The sequence below is a fragment of the Hemibagrus wyckioides genome, linkage group LG08, assembly GCF_019097595.1.
Source record: "Hemibagrus wyckioides isolate EC202008001 linkage group LG08, SWU_Hwy_1.0, whole genome shotgun sequence".
Taxonomy (NCBI): Eukaryota; Metazoa; Chordata; class Actinopteri; order Siluriformes; family Bagridae; genus Hemibagrus; species Hemibagrus wyckioides.
The window spans coordinates 20,593,954-20,616,753 of record NC_080717.1 but is presented as its reverse complement, the minus strand read 5'-3'; the positions used below and the strand labels follow the sequence as shown (position 1 = coordinate 20,616,753).

Sequence of the window (22,800 nt, the reverse complement as noted above, 5' to 3'; positions counted from 1 at the left end):
GTGCATACTTGCAAAACATAATGTTGGAAAGTCCCATAGTACCTGTCTCTCAATATCTTCACCCTATCTAGAATTCACAGCAAAAGAAAAGTTGATGGAGCGTGAGGATAAGAGAGACGTGAGACTGGGCAGAACATAAATGAGCACACTTGAAATACTTGAACACTCAAGTCCATAAGTATTTGGATGTTGAAATAATCAGTGTTATTTTAGCCGTCTACTACGGTAGATTAAATAATATGATCTTAAAAATGTTCAGTGTGAGGATGTTTACCTTTAAATTGTTTTAAAGGTGTAGGAAATACACTGCAATAGTTAACTGCCCTTTAAGGGAGCAGAAGTAATTGGACAAAGGCAGCTATCTTTTCAGAGGTTGGTTGATCGCCATGGCAACTTGCTCTACACTGCTAACCCACACCAAGGCAAGATAAAATGAAGTTTACCACACTGAGCGTTCATAAAATCCTCCTCCTGTCCATTCAGACACTCAGAGCCATAAGAATTATGTTAGGGTTAGGGCTTCCAAACCCTAAAATGTTAAGGTTTACCACTTTCTATATGGTTTCTTTGAATTTTATCATTGTTTTATTGATTAGCAGAAATAAAATTACAGAAAATTGGCCATTGATTTGTTATATGTTTTTAGTAATGTGTCTGTAGCCTGTGAGAGGTTTGGTAGAGTAATCACTGTATTAGACTGCACACACATCACTATTAGAGCACCCCCATGGGTGTGTGAATTTATATTAAATAGAAGCCAGTGGATAGAGAGAGAGAGAGAGAGAGAGAGAGAGAGAGAGATGCAATAGAATGCAATAGAAAGTGAGTACATAGCATCATGAATTTACACACTTCCTAAAATATTGACAACATGAGCTTTAATAGAACATGACTATAGAATCCCTTAAGGCATTTTATCCTTAATTCCCTGACTGCATTAATGGCAAAATGTCCATGGTTGATTAATTACTCATATTCTCAGAGAGACTAAACTATGTAAGTGTATAAAGCCAGACTGTCTTAATTTATGCTTTTTCTTTAAAAATATTTCTTAAAATATTCCTTGCCATTCTGCATTGTAGATTAATTTAATGGGCTGCAAAAAAGTACCTGATGTCCCTCTATCCAAAGCTAATGTCTAGTCCGTTTAAGCAGTTCGTGCAAAAATTAGCATCAATATAGAAATGACCTCTGTCAGTTTCAGTTGTTGACTGTTAAGTGTAGACCTAGCAAACACATGTGGCATAACGGCTCTGCACAGCATAGCCACGATAATAGGACTGGGGACTGACTTTTACCAGGGAGCATTCACAGGCCAGGGCTGTGAGACAGGCCATTGCAGAACAGTTCTATCTTGAGGAATGAATTTATGACACAATCTTTGTTTGATAAATATTTTTAATTTAGATTAAAAAAAAAAAAAAAAACTGGAAAGCTTGGTTTAGCTCCAACCTACGATGACATCAGTCACAAGTCAGCGTGTGAAAGTGTGGTTAAGTGAAGCGAGCTATTATTCTGAAGGGGTTTTTTTTGCTTGCTTTGTGGTACAGCACTCAGATCAAGAAATCCCTCCAGGAGGTAGGCGTACCTGTGTCAAAGTCAACATTCAAGAGAAGATGTCGCCAGAGTAGCCTTAAATTATGGCTTAAGGGCTCAGAGAAATGCTGATATGGCCTGGGAATTATTTGAGTTTGACACTCTTGCCCTAAAGTAGAGCGTAATGGTATGCAAGGATTTTCTTTCTTTCTTTCTTTCTTTCTTTCTTTCTTTCTTTCTTTCTTTCTTTCTTTCATCTAATTCATCAAATTAATTATTCCTGTTTTTTATTAAAATAGATTTAGCTGGTACAAAATATGAAGAAATAAGCAACTAAATAACCACGATAAAGCAGATACTCAATAGAAATAAATGAGTGATTAAAGTCCAGACTCAGTAAACATGTAGCACAGCAGGAACCCACACCTTATACACTCCCATGTTATAATTTGGCCTGTTTGTCCATTAATCTCCATTAATCTGTACTGTAAAACTGATGTGATGGGGAAGTAGTGACGAGCTGACAAAACATTACTGGCTGATGATGCTGTATTGTTTAACATTCTAGGTGAGGAATTCTGCATACCTGGCTAAATCCACAATCCTTGCGATACCATCATATCTGGGGAAATATCTTTTTTTGTAAAAGCATACTGTCACTTTTCCAACATTTAATTCTGCTGATGGCAGCCATTTTAGGATTATCTGTAATTCCTTCTCAGGAGGTGGTGTAGGTTTAGGAGCCAGTTTTGAGTTCTGAATTACGTTGGGGATTATTTTTAGACTGGCTAATACACCAATTTTCAAGGCTTTATCCTAAACCAGGCAGTTAGGAGCTATGTATAGCCTGGTTTTTATGAGTACATCACCTGGATTTTATCAGACTTGCTCTCACAATTGACTTCTGCTACAGGCTTCTAAAGTAAATACTGGCCTTGGTAAGATCGTTCATAGATATAGCTCTCCATCTTCCTGGTATGAATTCCAACGAAAGCCTTATGCAGTATTGAGTCCGGGCAGATACTGAGAACTCAGTAATGATGTGGTTAGTCTATAGTAATAGCAATCGAATAATGTTTTATTTACTTTTGAAAGAATTGCTGTATAATCATTTATTAATCATCCACATATTTGATTTAATTCGTTTGTTTTAAATGTTCTTGAGGTAATTTTATTTTATTTTATTTTATTTTATTTTATTTTATTTTATTTTATTTTATTTTATTTTATTTTTAAACGAGACACATAGCTCTCTTCCTCAATTCGTGCTCCCATGTGTACATAAAGATTAATCATGATGTCTCTTTCCATTTTAAAAAATAGTTGTGTAAACAATGCTGAAGCAATAGGATTAAGGGCTAATGGATTTGATTCAACTTTAAAGATTCAAAGGGACCTTTGGTGTGTGTGGTGTGTGTGTGTGTGTGTGTGTGTGTGTGTGTGTGTGTGCGCGCATGTGTATTGGTGTGTATATGACTTAGTTATGATTCTAACACAGCTGCCTTGAATGCAACAGTTGTGGGAGGGAACTGGGCTCATGTTCTTGGTCTAAAAATGGCCACTGAACCCAAACACCAACTTCATGATGAATACAGTTTCTTCCATCACCTCTCCCTCCTCATTTGAGCTAGGAAATTGCATTTCAGGGAGCAAATCAATTTGTTTTGCGTCAGCGCTCGTGGACTGATACCATGCAGTACACCACGCTGGTGGCTGTTATTGTAATTACAATAAGGTGGGTATTAAGGTCAGGATACTGCCACATCAAATCATTTTATCTTTAGGTCATTTCTCCAAGAGCTTCGTAAATCTATGATTTATCTTGTCTCATCACAATAACAGCTCCATATAAAAAATTGAATTTTTAAAATCAGGTTTAAGAGAACATATTTATTTTGTTTCTTATCAAAACATGATTTCGTTGCTTATACTAAACCTAATTTAAACAGGTTTCTAATTACTAGATTAAATTAAGTTATGTAGAGTGAGCTTGATCAATTCACATAGAATTAACCTAAACCAATTACATTATGAAATCTCACGAGGACACTGGCACTGACAGGGGACCTACAACTATAATAACTATAGTATTTGATTAACACAGCTTAAATATCTACAGTAAAAAATAGCACAGTTTTAATCTCAATGTCAGCAGCTCGGGTTAAATCCACAACTCAAGTGGGAGCATGGGGTCCGATTTTATTCGCGGCTTCAAAAAATGTCAGATGTATGCAAACAAATTGTCTTAATGTACCTCAATCCAATCACATGGAACAGATGCATGCATTTAGATTAAGTGAACTGAGTGAGCTCTCCTTTCTGTGTTGATTCAATCCTGACCCTTTCGCATGTTTTCCCTCTGTCCATGTATGTTTCCTAAGGAGTTCTCTGGTTTTCTCCCACATCTCAGAACATTCCAGTAGACTGAGTGACTAGTCTAAAGTGCCCCTAGGTATTATTGGCATCCCATCGTGGGTCTAGTCCTGTTTCATGCCCAGTGACCCTGATTAGGATAAAGTGCTCACTGAAGTTGAATAAATGAATATTGTCAACTGTATAATATTTTTTTGTAGCATTATTGTGGATAAAATATTTCTTTAACCTATAGGACAGGATTAAACAAAAATACACACAAACACACACACACACACACACACCAGTTCAATTTATCTATATATTATTCACTCTGGTCATTTGCAGGATTTGAGTAATGGTAGACAAGAGTTGATTCCAAGTGTAACCTGAGTCTATTACCAATTAAAGTATGTTTAAATGACAAACCTGTCTGAATTCATATGAAAATCATTGCAGATCAGAAACAGCTTTCTAGTACTAAAGAATAAGACTAGCAGAATGTTGTGCCTGCTTAATCATCAGCGAACATGAAGACTGCCGTCTATATGTCAAATATTCTTTTGGATTAATTATATAAGATAAAAAGAGGACTACTAAAAGAAACTCTAAAAGGTTTTTGGGACATAAACGCAGCAGAGAGGGTTACTCCAGGAGGTGTGAACCTCGGATATCACAGACTATTCCCCACTCATTAGCGTCGTCATGGGCCAGCTGTATTACAGTGCATCTGGGAGAAGATCACAGCCATATGTGTGTCTGTGGAGCAGAGAAAGTGCTGCTATTAGGCCTGTGATACTGTTCATTTAGTCCGACACAATGACTCTAGGTGGTCTTGGCAGAGAAAGTGTACTGTTAACACACAGAATGCAGTATCTGAGCAGTCTGGTTGGCGGTTTTTCATGGACACAAACGGAACAAACCCAAATGAAAAATGAAGGTATTTTTATGATTGTAAACATACTCACATCACAGTCACATCACCACAGAAGAGAAAATCTAAATTATAATCGTCATCGTAATTGTCTGCAGAACTTTTTATCAAAAGGCGTGAAAGAATAATGCTGCAGAATGAATGAAGAAGCTTCTTAGTAAAAAAAAAAAAAAAAACTATTCAGACTGGCTTCTTTAAGTTCATTATACCAGCAAGCTCCCAAGTGTGTAGAAGGGTAAGGATATGTGTGTGTTTGTGTGTAAAAGGCATCTGTAAACCATTTAAGTAAGAGAACATATACAACATAAGCCGAGGCATCTGCATCAGTACTGTTACAGTAATCATTGTGGTCCTGCCACTCCTAATGACTGCTTTAGCCTCCAATCTTTTCACTGTAATAATCTGTTGAATAATCTAACGGAGCCTGTCTTCTGAATCTTTTTCCAAGCCATATAGTGTAGTTGTCTCACTCAACACTCCATGGTTTGTGCCATACTTAGAAGTCGTTTTCAGAATTCTCAAAACACTTAGATAAACAACCATTGATTACATTTTAACTGACCTCATCATTCAAGCTCGGGATGATGGGATGCACTTGCCATGTACGGCATGTTTTTACAGTGTTATTTTACAGACTTTTCTTGCCTGTAGACTAGTACTTTTTCGGAAACACAGGGTGAAATTGTTAAGTGCATTCAGTTAACAGTCTGTTTTCACGTCCAGAAAATCGGATCATATGTATGGCTTGTATTAAATGCAAATTTTTGGATTAAATCTACATATAAAGGAAATTCGATGGAAAGAATCTTGCTAAATCAGTACATTGGGACTGTGATATTGATTTCACCTTGAGTTGTTTGCTTTAAGTTAAGTGCGAGAAAATGTGCTCCCGGTGCTTGGTAAAACACTCCATTATTCCTTCCCTTTGAAAACAAGTGCGTCAGGTTTATAGCAGCTTATAGCAGAAATCAACAAACAGTATCATAAAGTGAGCTGTCCAGTCCTATCCTGCAGTGAGACAACAGGAGCTTGCTGTACTGCCTCCTGATATGAGTGCCTACAAGATGAAAAAACACACTCCTGGTGCTGTCAGCTCTCCCTGTGGACAGAAAACAAACCCAGGAACAGAGTACTCATGCTCTGTCGTATGATACGCAAGGGACCTCGCCACTGATTTATAACTCTCTCCTCTCCGAAGCTTGTCTGGGGAACGATACAGTTTATAAGTCCTGGAATGTTAAAATGTTCTTTAATTTACAGTCCAGATTGATTGGTGCTGGCCAACGTAAATGTAAATTTCCAAGAGATTTTGGAGGTAGGAGAGGGAGGCATGTTAGATGATTGGGAAACTGGTCTCTGAGTTTTACTGATACAGAGCAGGATACCTGGCTTCTGCCCAATAATTCATCTGACTTCTGCCCAATAATTCATAAATACATTCAATAAATACAGTTGAAAGCCTACTTATATTCTTCCGCTTTGCAAGCGAAGTGTGTTTTTAGTCTTGTGCTTTTCGAGACTAATAGTCCTCAGCTGATGACAAGTCAAAGCCGTCATATCACTGACATTAATACTAAAATGTTTTTTTTTTTTTCATACATCAGCCAGTGTGTCCTCCCTCTTAAAAACATTACAATATCTATCATCCAATTTTTTTTCTTTCCCCGATTTGGTCACCTGCCAATTCCCACCCACCAGACAGCTTTCCCAAATCACACCACAGCTACCAACCTGGAGCTAACAAATGCTGCACCACATGGCAGAATAGCACACTCAGACGAATGCCCTATCAGCCTTTATTTGCATAAATCAGCTCACGGACCCCCACAACTGTCTAATGTTGCTGTACTTGACAGGGGCGACATAGCATTTCATTCCACTCACCCAGTGAACACACCCAGTTTTGCTTATGACTTCAGATCCATAGATGGCCATAGAGAATAAGGCAAAAAAACAGTTTCTACATCTAGGAGTAATTTAAACTCTACAAGTCTTGCATAATAATATAAAGTAGGTATGTTTGTTTTCAGACCATTAAAACCAAAAACAATATTATAACAATTCATCTCCAGCATATCTTTTAAAATACATACAAACATAACCTTTAAACAGCCCATATACTCTTAATTCTTACAAGAAAGACACACAGTTAATCAGTTTCTTTAACACAGTTAATCAGTTTGCCCTACAACTGCTTTATTTGCTGACAAATAAACAACCACAACAAATCCATGTATTTATTTTTATACTTCTTACGTAGTCCTTTCCAATGAATGACCATTTTTTTCTGAGGTACCCCAGGCTAAAAAGTCCTCAACAATCACCACTGGCATGTCCATGCCAAGCCTCAAATGCCCATGCCTATAAAGCTAATGTTTTAATAACCCAGCCATTTCTTCAATTCCCCTATTTCACTTCCAGATTATTAAACATAGCTGCAGCAAAAGTATTTACCACTAAATAAGTTGTGATATAAAAGGATTCCTATTTAAAACATTTTCCATTAGTCTAACCAAACACTGGGTAATGCTTACACAGCCAGAGATGTAGCAGATGTAAAGGGTAATTGGGAGTCTGTAAAACACAAAATCAGCATATTTACCAAAATCTATTAGACACCACAGAGGTTGACATATTTGATCCTTCCTGGGTCAATACAGCTGAAAAGCTGTTTAGAAATTAGCCCCAAATCATTAAAAATGAAAGTGGATGTTGCTTTCCCATCTACTTAAAAAAGCAGATTAATGAACATGTTCATTTTATTTATTTGTTTGCAGTTTAATGGGCAGAAGGTAGTGTTTCCACTTCATAGCCCCCAGTAGCCAGTAAGTTGGTTAGCTAAGAATAATTGCCCCTAGGTGTGAGTGACTATATGAATGTGTGTGTTCCCATCAAGGGTGTAATCCTGCCTCATGCCATGTACCCTGGATAGACTCAAGTATCTGTTAAATTTTCTTACCTGTATTTTTTTTAATCACTCGGTATGTATTTCTGCACATATAGATCATATTTAGAGATTTAAAATGGAAATATAATAAGGTTCCAGGGAAAAGCCTGCAGAAAGAACAGCGTACTTGCACTTCGAAGTCTCTGTTCTTAGTACTATAGTACTGTTCTGAATTGTACTGCCCTGGGCATTTTATTTTATATAATGATTCATATTATGATTTGATTTCTAGACTCTGTGCTGTGAAACAAACAGGAACAATAGAAACATGACAGTACTATGAATTGCATTTTTAAAAGTATTCCATGAAAAACTAAATTAATTTTACTGGGTGGGAAAGTAAACAGAAGATAAGTGCAATTTTTTTCTTGAGAAATAATGTGCTTGTCGTGGGTTTATCTTTGTTCGTGCATGGGGGCACAAATTATAAACAGCTTAGGGGCACAAATGATAAAAAATGTCACCGCCGTGCCTGTGTATAGTGCAATCAATAAAGTTTTTCATTGCTTATTTTAATCTCATCTGTATCTCTGGGCTTTCAATTTGTTGTAATTACAATCTGTGAAGCACTTTGTAAACTCGTTTTTTTTATTTTTATGAAGTGCAACGTAAATGAAATTATGGTTATATTATCATGTTCCATAGACACCCATTAATTGAAAACCTACGGCTTGAATTAGTAACACCAAATCTGATCTGAGACTCAACGGCTGCATTTCCTACCGCGAGCATTCGACTATCCTTCCTCACTATTGTTTGCTTCTTCCTTTTGTCATTAAACAGAAATGCACCGATTCTGTTACTCTAAGCTTTTGAGCTAGAGCGGTCCGACTTGTTAGGAAAGATTCAACCGTTCACCCCAAGAACTGCATACCAATGGTATTCATCTGTCAAACCCATTTCTTTGATCCATTTCTTACTCCTTTGATCAGTTCATCCTTTCTCCCATAGAAACCCATAGATTTCATTACCATGTAAGCTTACATCCAGGTTGCTATCCACCTTGTGAATAGTTTCACCCAGAGTACATGACTGCATTTTGTTGATTATTATTATTATTTACTTTGTTTTGGTTTTTTTTAATACATTTTTTTTGAGCCTCCTGGTGGACCGTGCTCTCATTGCAGCAGCCCGGGTTCGATTCCCGGGCAGGACACTAACCCAGCCACTGAAGAGTTAATTCTCGGTGCCGGACCCCAGCCCGGATTAAATGGGAGGCTTGCATCAGGAAAGGCATCCAGTGTAAAACCTGTGCCAAATCGAAACGTGCAGACCAAATGATCCACTGTGGTAACCACAAACAGGGAAAGAAAGAAGAAGAACAACAACATTATTATTTTTATTATTACTATATCTAATTTGTAATGAGCTTTGGATAAGTTTGTTCACAGAAACTGGACAGTTGAAAACAGGACCTGGTCTTTTTCCAAATACAGTTTCTATGAGCCTGTGCTCACTATAGCCACTGATTCCAGCTCATGGTTGACTGGAGTGAATTTGGATGTGGTATTATGCTGTTGTAGCCCATCTGCCTCCATGTTTGACATGTTGATGCTTTTCTGCTCACAACAATTATAAAGAGTGGTTATTTGAATTGGACCAGTTGGGCCATTCTCTTCTGACATTTCTCATGAATATTAACTGAAGATAAGGGCAGTAAGCAGTCACCTGGCTGATGGATAAGATTACAATGTCTCCCTCTTTCCACGCATTCTCTCTAGCAAATCCCATATATACTAGACCACAGATGAGTTACAGGTACAGTGAGCCCTCAGGCTTTAACACGAACAACGGCTAAACTGTGCTCCAACAGCCATCCTTGTAAATCACTAAAGGCCTCTTCTAGTCTCTCTGCACAACTTTACTGGCAGTCTGAATTCCTCTGCTTGGCAAAATCCAAAAGCTCCCCAACTGACACTTAGTCTAAGAGTGCATGAAACCCAGACAGCAAACTGTGAAATATTTACTTTGTGGAAAGGCCAGTAAGAAATCATCATAATTTACCCTGGCATGATGGTATGAGCATTTTATCGCTCTATTAAACGCCCATTTGTCCTCTTCACTAGCTCATACCACAGTAGGTAAAAAAACTGGCATAACTGCGCTATGCACACAGATTTCCCCAAAACTTTTGTTTACCACCCTGACTCATTTAGTTCAGCAGGATGCTCAATCTATAAAGAAGGAAATTATCTTTAACACTGATTGAATTTGGTTTATGAGCTGTTTAGATTGTGTTAAGAGCTTGATCTACGCACAAATGCTAATTTAACACCCATATTTCATTTTTTCATGATAAAATATGGCAAAATACACTTTACTGAGATATCCTGGGTATTGTGATATGATTTTGCTTTCTTTTATGTTTTATACTTTTTTTTTTAATAATACCAAAATATATAGAGACTTGAGCTGATTTGATCTTCGTTATACTGAATCTTCTCTCTCTATTCATTTGTTTTAAGAGACGTTAAAGAACCTAAATATTGTGAAAAAAGGAATTGTGACATGACGGTATTGAATAGTATAGAGTAATGTAGTGAAGTAATATAGGGATATAGATTTCAGATTTACAAAGTTAAAATATTATACACAGGACAATTATGTATAGATATACTGTATGTTTTTGCACTCATATTATTACTGACTTCGTACTATTATATTGAATTGAATTCCCCAGTTTACATTACACACAGAGCCTCTGGGTGACATTAAATGAGGGGAGCATTGGTAATGTTGGTATCAACTCGTGCTGAGGCAAGCTTTTGAAAATTGACACCAAAACAACCTTAATTGAATATACCAGGGCTAACTCTGCTGTGAACCGCTGCTCTGGTGTTTTAAATCGAGTTTGTTCTGAAATCAGTGTGTGAGGGATCAATGCTTTTTCTCACTTCCCACACACTGAACTGCTCAGATATCAAGGGCCATACTGGTAATGCTCAGTGTGATGGTTAATATTTAATTATATAAGATGATATTTTTTGTGCATTAGAGAAAGAAATGCCACTAGGTAACTGCATAGCAGTATATATTTTGCTGGCAAAGTTAATGACGTGACACCTAGCATTTATGATGAGTATTGTGCATCAGGAAAAAAAGCGATTTATCAACTGTAAAAATAAAATAAAAAATAGTAAGTATAAATACTTACAAGCTAACTAAAGCCATGTTCACACTAATATGTTTTCATTTAAAAACGCATATTTTTCTATTCGTTTTGGCCTTCCGTTCACACTAGGACGGCATTTTTACTCAGCGAAAACGTGTCTTTTTGAAAACGCTCTCCAAAGTGGAACAATCTGAAAACGCAGTTTTCAAGTGGCAGTGAAAAAGGAGGCTTTTGAAAACAATCACACATTTTTAGTCATGTGACGTGGTCATGTGACCAATTCAGCTAATTTCATTGACATATTTCCGCAACATTTCAAAGAGCCGGAAAGTGAATAAACGGCAGGCGGAAATGACGCAGGTCAAAGTGTCTTACGTTTCATTCATGCACAGTACAGGGGCGTAAGAGTTTCCAGGCGTTTCAGTGTGGATGAACAACCTTTGGGAAATGATTGAAAACGTGGACGCGGATCGTTTTTAGGTGAAAACCCCGTTTTCAAATTTATCCAGATTAGTGTAGGCGTAGCCTAAGTGAAAGAGTTTCACTGCTTCCCCACTGCCCGAAACCGTGTAATGTACATGCTTCCTGCCATGAGTGTTTTGAAAAGAGAAAACATCCATCATGTAGATTAACCACTCCTCTAAATCCATGTTCAGACATTTTCAATTCAATAAGTACTAACTACCAATTATCTTAGCCAAAGTAGCACAAAGTAAAGTTTTCTGTGATAAATGTAACTAGGATAAATCGATACACAGCGGCTAATAAGCATGATTCAAAACAAATGATTACAATTTGAAATATTACTCGCATCAAAACACTTTAGGACGAAAGTGTAGCTTAATGTAAAGATTCCCATAGTCAAGAGTACTGTTTTCTTTGTAACATGCTCCACCATTTACATCATACTCATACATCATACTGTGAAGTGACATAGTAACTATATGTGTGCTATATAACACAGTCCAGTTAGTCTAGAATTTAAACTATGGTGTATACTAGTTAGCTGTTATGGATTGTGTCTAATGAAGCTTCATCTCTGAATCATAAACAGTGCATAAACACAAGGTGCATTTTTTTATGTCAGTATAAAACTAAATACATTTTTTAATATTGCTATGAACAAAGGTTAAGTACTGAAAACAGGTTCACCATATCTTAAAAATAAATATTAAAATAAACAACACACTTATCACACAAAGCCTTGATTAAATATGACTCTAACTTGAAAATGATCACTGGAAGCCTAATGAGCTCCATCTGGCATGGTTTTAACAGGAAATCCAAAGTATAACTATATAACCTTATGCACGACAGTCATTATGTTCCATCATTATTCATGTCTGACATGATTCGTAGTATTAATGGAGAAATAAATTAGTCCTCATCTTTGGTTTTGTGCCTAACGGTGTCATCTGGAACAATTAATGATTAAAGAATCATATTCTTTATATAGTCTTATTTTATTTATTATTGTGACTTTATCAGTATGCCTTAAGTGCGCTTCATTAAAATAATTGAATTCCTCAGAAATACAGACAATAGTACTTTAGGGCATATTATACACTTTAACAAGCAGTTAACAATAGAATATGAGTTTAACTGAATAGCAAAGCAAAAAATAAAATAAAGCTAAGGGTGCGCAGTTAGTGGCTCGTGCTTGTCCAAGGGCATGTGTGTCAGCTTTCCGGTGACTGAGCTAATAGAGAGTGCACTGACAAAAAAAAAAATCATATTTTTTTCTATTTCAGGATGCGGTCTCGGTAGGCTTCTGACGGCAGGGACAGAGTCCTTTTCATTTGCAACACGTTGAAGTGCCGAGCTTTCAAGATAACACACCTTTGTCAAAGATTAATAATTCATCAGGCCAAGAGGACCCAAGAGAACTCCCTGTTGTGTTGTTTATTTCTTTCCCGGTTGTTATGTGCATATGATTGAAGCTCTGTGCAGTCAGGGAGTCAGTATTTGATTAGACTGTTGGTTGAAGTGGTGTGAGCGATCGGAAGAGGTTACCCAATGGATAGTAATGCAGGAGGAAACACATCTGACTGCGTGAGTCTTTGGACTCTGCTCCAAGCCTTACATACTATGAGAGGCTGTAAAATCACAGGGGACATTAAGGTAGAAATATGGCATTTTTTATTGCGTTAGATACGCTAACAGGAAGTGAAGAAGGGAGTAAACTTTGGCACATGAAAGGGCGTGTAGAAGCCGAGTGGCCTCGAGAGAATTACAGATGCATGCGTTAAGTCACAAGCGTGGTCGCTGCTAATTTGTTGAGACCACTTGAGTTTGTGTGGTGGTTTGTTGGTGCGAATTCACACCTCACACAGCTCACTCGCTTGATCACAGGCTCAGAGTGAAATCTGACTGCCAGAGGAGCTCAGTGTGAGCTACATATGTGTGTATATAGGGAACAGTTTGCATTTCCTATTGCATCAGGGTGCTAGTTTTTGCCCATGAGAGGCAAACTTATGTGTAAGGTTTTCCTCTTCTGTTTTACATGTAAACAGTGGATGATATGTGCTAAGGGACAAACACCACTATAATTCTAATATATTTAGCAATATTTTATTTCTCACAGGTTTTCCCTAAAACATTTCATCCACTTATTCATATGTGATGAATCTTATGATTTATATTGTGCTATGCCAACAAGTACAACTGAGGCACTGGAGATTTTAAGAATATTTTTCATTCTTTCTCTGTGCATTTGGCTATAAAAGTACTTCATTCAGGTGCTCTATAATCAGATGAATCATTACATTTTATTCTTTTTCTGAGAGAGGGCCGATGTACTGCAGTGTATTTCAAGTGCATTCGTCTTTTTTGTTTTTTAATGCTTAATGCTATTTTATTTTTTTGCTTGTCCTTTATTTTCTGCTACTGGCAAAGGTCAGTGCTATATTATATAACCACATGCTGAAGCACAATATTCCAGTTTTCATGAAGGCCTTTTTATTTTAAATCTGCACAATCCATTATGTTTCAGCACAGTAACCAAACAATATTTTATTTTAAAGGTGTTTTGGGTAATGCTTAACATTATTGTGTTGTCCATTAGGCATATGTGACATTAATTCCATAAGCCAAGTGCTTTGCTAATTGAGGATATTAGTTCCTTGTTATGGTTTGCGCCTCAGAACTTATGAGCTGGACTATAGCAGTGTAATCCTTGATGCCTTCTTGAGTGAAACATGTTTCATGATCTGCATTATTAATGGAGTGGTAAATTAGTGTGGCACACTCAGCAGCCCTCATCTTCATAGCAGATGGAGTGGAGCGAAACGCGCCATTCACAAGCACAGGCTCTCTCTAAATACCACCCAGCCAACAGTAAGCAAGCACTGAGATCATTATTAAAGCCAAGATTTGCAATTAAATGAAATGTAAAGTGCACTAGGGTGATGGGAGATTTTGTATGGTATATGAAAGAATTAATTAATGAAAAACAAATGATTTCAGGGTGGAGTTCCACACCAGCAGACCATGGAGCTCATCCTTACCTAATGCTTGTCGACCAACTTTTCAATCTGTCTCCTGGATACTACTGACTCTTGCTTAGTGAAATTGACGTTTTCTTCCACTGATCTAAGGTTTAAGTTTAAGGTTTAAGTGCTTAGCTGCTGACCTTTCGGCTTAAGGCCCTCGAAGTGATGGAGGGTTTCAGAAATTAAACAGAATTTCTCTTTCTCTCGCTTTATTCATGAATTAGATCAGTTACCTTTGTGTTATAAATAAAACATAAAAACAATTGTGCAAATGCTACACATACACACACACACACACACAGGATGGCTCTCAGAATGGATGTTTGCAGTCAATAAATTCATGTTACTGCTTGGTTTGTTCGCTTTTACGTACATGATAAAAGTGAAAGATTTAAGCCTTAAATGCAGAAGGAATACATTTAGATCGTGTAGCACCTACTACGCTTAAGAACTATGGTTTTGCGGTTCATCATTAGAAAGGCTTTGAAAGGTTTTTAAAAGGTTCATGCACACCCTTTGCTTTCTGCAACACCAAGGCAGAAACTGGGCTATGAACCAAACACTAAGTGAAACTTCTGATCTCATAAAAGTCATGTATATTAAATTGAGCCTGTAGAGTGAGCTATTGTAGTCACTCTAAAAGCAGAGTAGAAAGACTAGTCGGTGTTTTGGTGGGGTGTTTTTAATCTCTTAGGATTTCCTGACTCATTACATCAGCAACAATTATTAGTCAAATTGAGAATAATTGTTGTTTTGTGTTTTTTTTTTTATAATCTCTTAGGATTTCCTTGCTCTCATGACATACTTTCATACTTCCAGTACACCTAAAAGGTCATTCCAGATACTTTGCCAATACTAATCAGAGAAGTCAGTTTTGTTTAGTCCTGCTTGCTCCTTCAGGCCTCAGGTACTGGCATTTGTATGTTTTCCCTGCTCACCTCACTTCAAGTCCTACCTCGTGTAAGGCTTTTTAACCTGATGCTTAGACTCAGGCGTAACAATTATATCAACCCTACATGATATCACATTTTCATGATATCCAGTGATGCTTATGCTGAGTATATTATATTAGCAGCCCTGCCAACCTTTTTTACAAGCACTTTTTAACATCAGAGCTCTCTAGTATGGCTTATCGTACAAAAATATATACCAAAAGCAAACAGAACAGTGCATGAAGATGTCAGCCATGTGGACATTAGACAACCGATTTGCTGCAGTTCCTGACTGCACACCTAATAATGTTATTACTCCCTCCCTATCTGTCCTCAAACCTGAAATGGTAGAACAGCTTGCTTTCCTGTCTTGTGTTCTGCACAATTAAACTGTTTATCACTATCTTTTTTCCTAAAATGGAAAATCTCTTGCAGGTAAAACTCACACAATCACACAAATGTACTTATACAGTCATTCAAGACCAGGATTGGGAAACACTTTTCTACGTCACATAGTCACAATGTGGACGTGGCTAATGTTGTTTTGTCTCTATACACTATTAAAAGTGTCTGGGGGCCATCTGGAGAAGTCAACCATGTCTAAAGCTCCCCACTGGTGGGCTCTTGTAGAATTTCTCTCCCCTGACTGCGTAGAGGATGATGAGCATCCCGCTGGGTTAGCCATGCAGGAAACTCACTCTCTCTCTCTCTCTCTCTCTCTCTCTCTCTCTCTATCGCTGTCTGTTATGTGAGGGGGTGGAGGGAGGACCGGAGGCAGGGGGTAATTGAGCTTTTGCTATTTGCTCTTCTCCCCATGTGGATCTCTGTGTTTCAGTGATGACCAAGACATTTATTGCACTTGCAAATCTCCTGGCTGCAAATATAACACGAAAACCTTGAGGCACTTGGTATGAGAAGTTGCAGTGTTCTTTTTGCTAATGTGAATCAGACAGGACCCCTGCTAAGTGCATACCTCTGGGCTTGGGTATGAAAACCTGATATGCATTTTAAAAATAGCAGCCTGCCAGTTGATTTCAGTCCATTGATTTGCGCATTCAATTTAAACGATCAATTTCAACACATTACATAATGGATCTTGGTTGATGGAAGTTCCTTTCCCATTCTTCTTAGTACAGTTATTAAGCTCACGCATATGCTTTGAATTAGCTTCTGGTATTTTTGTAGTGCAGTTTATAATGAAATTAGTCCTGCAGATAATTTCAAACTCTACACCCCATGCTTCTCCCCTGTAAAATGATTTTTCTTTTTTACTTTTATACTGCATATACAAACAGGGTGTATACTGTATAAACCCCAAACATAATATATTATATACTGTATAGACTCTTTTCTTTTGATTGACCTCTTTTGGGTTGCTGCTTTAATGCTAGCCCATTAGCCTTTTCCAAATATTAGTCATCCTTTTTCCATTTAGTCTTTTTAATCTGACATGCAGTTTTTACAAGCATAAGAGAAATGTTATTCTTTCATATACCGACAGTCCAGTTAATTTAATACATACCCCATTTACAAAATATAATTATTTCCTCTGTCCAGAGGTGACAATGCAGATACAGTATGCGCTCATTTATGTGAGTTAATTAGGATTAATAGAACAGCTAATTACAGCTTATATAGTTTCTCAGAAGCAGTCTCATTGATGCTTTATGTCTGTAGTCTGCATCGGTATTAGATTAATGTCCCTGACTCCTTACTTTACAGAGACGCTGTTCTTCTATGGGTACATGAATCTGAGTTCCAGCGGCCAGATGCCTGTGATGGAGGAAGTCGATACCAGTGAGAGGTTAGAAAGCTATTATACTATTACTGTGTGTCTTAAAATGTCTGCTGTACCTTCGGCGCATGTAGAAATCATTCTCATGCATGTGCTTTAAAGTTACTTTAGCCATGTTCATTATCAATGGTGCATGATTGTGCATTTTTGATGCTTGACCCTCACCTCGGTGACCTGCTTTGTCAAAGGAGACGACGAATCAATCAACTTCCTCTGTTATGGATGTAAGAGAGTGATTTTGAGCACTGGCTCGTTTTCAGCAGAGGAGACATGGCCGTCCTTTCCTGGCATCAACTTTCGCACCTGCTTCATCTGATTACCGCTCACCCAAATGAACCATAAGGATATTGTGACACTTTTCATGCATCATTGAACTAGATGGAGTTATAAATAGCAGCAAACAGGCACAGAAGTGACCTTTACTGTTTACTGAACTTGGACTAACGTATAAGAATTTCCATAATGTTACGCTGCAGCTGGCAGTGTGATTGTTTGTGGCCTTGGAACATTGTTGCAGGTGTTGTAGCTAATTCATGTGAAATAAAGCCATGCATTCCAATAACCAATGCAAAGCAGGACGTTCATTCAGGTCCCGTGATGCGCGAGTCCCTACTCGGGTGCACAGTGAGGTTGAATAGTTCAGGCAGCTGCCTGGTTCCGTGTGAATGGTTATTCCAGTGTGTCTAACAAAGCTGTCAAAATCCCCATTGATAAAACACAGGAAGCCTGGGCTCAGATCATGATTATCATCTCAGACTGCTCCTCCAAGTGCTGCGCTCAGTCTTCGATTGTGCTTTTTTCCCCTCCCTTTACATTTCCATTTACATCATTGAAAGTGGCATATAGTGTCACCGCTTGATATCACACCAAACCACATGCTGTCCTGCTTGTTATACTTCATGCTTATCAGGAGAGATTTGTTTTGTTGTCTCTCAAAAATATAATTTAGACAGGGTTTGCTGAGTTGTAGAGAAAAAAACAAATAGCTTAGAGGTAGTTTGAGGCATCGCTGGTTTTTATACGTTAATCAAGAGAATAATTCAAGTAATTAAGTAATTTGATTAAATATTAGGTAAAATTAAGAACGTTGAGCCATGTTATGGGAACACCAGCAAAATGTAAACCTCTCCATCCAGATCCATATCTCATACATACTGAAATGAATCATGTAGTGTAGCATGGTGTCAGGGCTGATGGTGAATTCCAGTACAGTGGATAAACGTTGAACTGCTGCCGGTCAGTGGAAAGAGAATAAAAGTGGAAGAAGTGGTTGAGTCACTTGTGTGTTTATCAGCTGGAATTTGTTCTTGCCTTGACTATGTGTAAGTAATAATATAAATTTAAGTAATGAACAAGCTGATTATGTATTTATATCTTGGTGGCAATCAAAGACCAAAAGTCCCGACAATCCTACCAGTATCTGAATGATTATCTGTCTGGCCCCATTAGGAAACAATATACAATAAAACAATAAATAATATTATTTCTTTTAATACAGCTTTCCTTGAAAAATTCCGAACTGAAGTCAAGGTTAGGGTTAGATTTAGATGTAGCATAGAATTAATTAGATGCATTTATAATTGTCAGTGGAAGGTCTTTACAAGGATGTTTAGACAAATGTGTGTGTGTGTGTGTATTTGTGTGTGTGCTGTGACTGTAAGAATTGATGCAAAAAAACATGAAAGTGCGCCAGACAGTACAGCTCTCAGTACGTCCTGGCTCAGGGCATGTTGTAGAAATTGGGTAATTGGGGAATCATCTCAGGTAGCCACATGGGCTTAAAGATTTGTTCTAAAAATAATGCTCAGTGTGATGTTCCATTTTTTTCCTGGGTATGTTCTGTTCCTATAGAAAGGCTAATATATGCAAGAATATATATATATTTTATATGAACTTAATCATAATCATTTACATTACAGCCGGAAACATTCTCCGAGCCGTGCTGTTGCAGAAAACGAATCCACATCCTCAGATTCGAGAATTCAAAAGCGGTGGCACAATATGCTTTATCACTTTCTAGTAATGGAGAAGAGATGTGAGGCATGTAATAAATCCTTTGTGATGAGAGTTCCAAATACCTGTTGGGACTCCATGATAGCTCATCTGTGGAAGGGTTGGAGAATCAGAATCTAGAGACAGTTATAAGTTCTGTCCTATCTCCCTGTCAGAAGCACATACAGCAGTGTTGTCATACCTGAACGATAAGACTAAAAGATAAAGTTGACTCTATTTTAATAGATTAATGCATTATCATATTGACGGGCATTTTCTGTGCTATCACATGCTACTGCTGCTCAGTGCCACACTTGTCAAATAAACATGATAAGTATAATGTATAGAGAAGATAAATGGTATGGAATTGGTGTGTATGGTAGAGAAGATAAGGGTAATTGAGTGCTGTACACAAACACACACACACACAGAGTATCTGTGGATTAATTACATTCCATGTGCCCATACACATACACACTCCTTTACACTGATTTACCTGAATAATCTCAACACAGACGTGTAAACATTTTCAATCATTTCATCAAGGCTCAAATTTTCAGGAAGCCAAGCATATTTACTGTGTAAGCAGCATGCTAATGATATAGTCTAATCCTGCAAAACAGTCAGCCATTTTGAATCCTTTAAACATGCATTTAAATCCATGCTAGTCATCCACTGAAGCCCTGCAGAGATTTTAGCGTTAAAGACCTGTTTATTTCCTGGGACAGAAATGTGTCTGTGAATTCCGCATGTGCAAACAACTGATCATCCCCAGGTGCAAGTTATTATCATATTTCCAAATTAATTGCCATCAATCTGTGTACCGGGATCAGGCAAAAGTGTGGATGATAATTGTCAGGAAATGGATTTATGATTGTGTGAGTTGCATGAGACTAGAAAAATACAAGTCAGTTGATGGACATTTTGTTTCCTTGAGGCAGCCGAGTGTTCATATGCAAATGAAACTGGAGATTACGGAGCGCCTCGGATGTGTGGGAACGAGTCAAAGTATTTCCTTGCTTTTCAGAATGTGAGCTCCACTTCCTGTCTATTCTTTCTTTTGCCTGACTTATTTCCCTGATTTATTCTCCAAAACTGTGGCGTGTACAGTAAATAGCTACACTGCAGTATGGAAAGAAACTAATGTCTTTCCGATATACACACAGCCTGATTTATACATGTAATATCAGAGCTATGCACCGTACAAGTTGATTGAGTAGAAAGGTATAGAGACAGGTGTCAAATTAAAGGAAAACATAGTGGCTCTGTTGTGCTGTGGAGGGATTTTTCTCTCATGTTTTGGCTCCAGGGAAGCGTCAAAGTTCTTCTGACTAAACACCATTATCGGGTAATGAAACATTTCTTTCCTGATGGGCGTGGACGCTTTTAGGAAGACCCCACCCCCACACACAGGGAATGATGGTTGAATGTCTTGATGAGGATATAAATTATTTAAATAATTCATATTATTAATTCAAATAAATCATATGCTATGGCTTTCACACTCAGCAGACCAGACTTTTAAAACACCTATGAGAGGTTTTAGGGCAAAGTTTTCGTCACCATCATTAAAAAATCAAATAAGGGGAAATTTTTTGGAATAGCTGTGTTCCTCTCTTCCAGAGACCGTTCAGATCTGTGCCTAGGCACACTGAAGCTGGCTTGGAAGCTGGTTATGGCCCAACACTTTATTTTAGTTTTTCACTTCATACCACTCTACAAATATGAGCTTTTATGGCTTTATCTGTTTCCCACTGAGATTCTTATTGGGTTTGAAAGATTCAAGTCATATTGCCAAAAGGAAATTCAATCTAAAGCACAAAATATGGCAACCTGATTAGGTACAACTGAAAGTCACAGTTTCATAATATCAGAAGTGGTACAGCTTTCAGAGTTTGAGCACTAACTTGTACATTAATATTCCTTACCCCTCACAGAACACAGTAGGTCTAAGTTGACATTATATATATATGTATCTCCTACTTGATAATTAAACAATTTAATAGTTATAAGAACTTAAGTTATAAGTATCCACTTACATTAAAAATCTTATTACATCCTTCTCTGCACCCTCTGAGCATCTAGCACTGGGTACAAGGAAGACATGCATCAAGGCTCATCACTGTCCAGTCACTGGTTGCCTTGAAGATTAAACACCAACCTCTTTGCCAAGCATTTGAGTTGGTACTTGTGCCATGTTTTATTTACATACTGTACGCCCTACCAGGCTTTTTAGAACTGAGACTTTGACCCTGAGCTAGTCAACTACCATTGATAATTCAGTTCCATTTTATTTGTATACTGCTTTTAACAGTGGACATTGTCTCAGAGCAACTTTACACAGTACAACAATTAAAAATTAATTGTGTTGGTCCCCTTTTTGCTTCCAAAACAGCCCTGACCCATCATGCACTGTGTATTCTGAAACCTTTCTATCAGAACCAGCAAAAACTTCTTCAGCAATTTGAGCAACAGTAGCTCGTCTGTTGGATCGGACCACACGTGCATCAGTGAGCCTTGGCGGTCCATGACCCTTTCGACGGTTCACCACTGTTCCTTCCTTGGACCACTTTTGATAGATACTGACCACTGCAGACTGGGAACACCCCACAAGAGCTGCAGTTTTGGAGATGCTCTGATCCAGTCAAAATGTTCACTCACTGTCTAATATATCCCACCCACTAACATGTGCCATGATGAGGAGATAATCAGTGTTATTCACTTCACCTCTCAGTGGTCATAATGTTATGTCTGATCAGTGTAAATGTAAATGTTGAAAAAATCAGTTGATGTGGAATGTAACCTAATCTTTAAAACTTTAATCTTTTAATCTTTATAGCACTTTTGAGATGTTATCACCAAGTCCTGTAACTATAAATTCTGTTAGCCCTTCTTATTCCTCGTAATGTCCTGTTCTAATTTCAGAGCCAAGGTTAATGCTGTTAATCAATAAAATAGATTACATATTTGGAAAAAAAAAAAGAAAAAAATGAATAGATATTATGCAATAGACATTACATTATGGCCCTTTAAGAGTTCACCAAAATGCTGATGTGGCCCAGACGGGATTTATGTTTGATACCCCTTCTTTAGGGAGTCATTTTAAAGGCACTATTCATTTGGTGTTTAAATAATAAATGAGTGAATAAAACATTTGAATACATATTTTATAGACATCTCCACATGACCAGTTCATTAATGACATGGTTGATCAAAATTAAATATATATTTAATTTGTTCTACACTTATCAACCCACTTATCAACAAGGACACATGAATAAACGGACGCATGTATAAAGATAAATTATTCATTGATCGGTTGTAATTGCAAATAAAACCCTTCGCACCCTAATCAGCGCATTTGTTCCTCTTGGGTAGGCTGTTAAAAGAGAAGAACAGATGATAAATGACCTCATTTTAATAACGTGATTGCAACCAGACAGACAATACAATGATTTCTGTGCAATTAAGGTCAAGTTTTCACTCACGTTTATAAGAGTCTAAGAGTGCAGTGTCAGCTTATTAGTCTGATCTCTAGTTTCTCTACGAAGATCTGTGACACGCCAGTGGGGGTGCAGGAGGGGATGAATTATTATTATAAACTTTTCATTTTATTTCAATTACTTTTTCACTTTATCTGCATCATGCCATCTAGTCAATATTAACACAAACTTGATCCATTCATGCATTTTGCTTGCTTTTCAATTTA

The 22,800-nt window shown here is 37.5% G+C and overlaps 1 protein-coding gene across 1 annotated transcript in view; it reads left to right on the top strand.

Moving 5' to 3' along the window:
• The window catches only part of htr4 (5-hydroxytryptamine receptor 4), a 71,463-nt gene that overhangs the window by 2,274 nt on the left and 46,389 nt on the right, over window positions 1–22,800 (top strand). Inside the window, exon 2 of the mRNA XM_058396410.1 lies at window positions 17,027–17,108. Coding sequence (XP_058252393.1) covers window positions 17,027–17,108 — 82 coding nt within the window. The remainder of the gene's footprint in view (window positions 1–17,026; window positions 17,109–22,800) is intronic.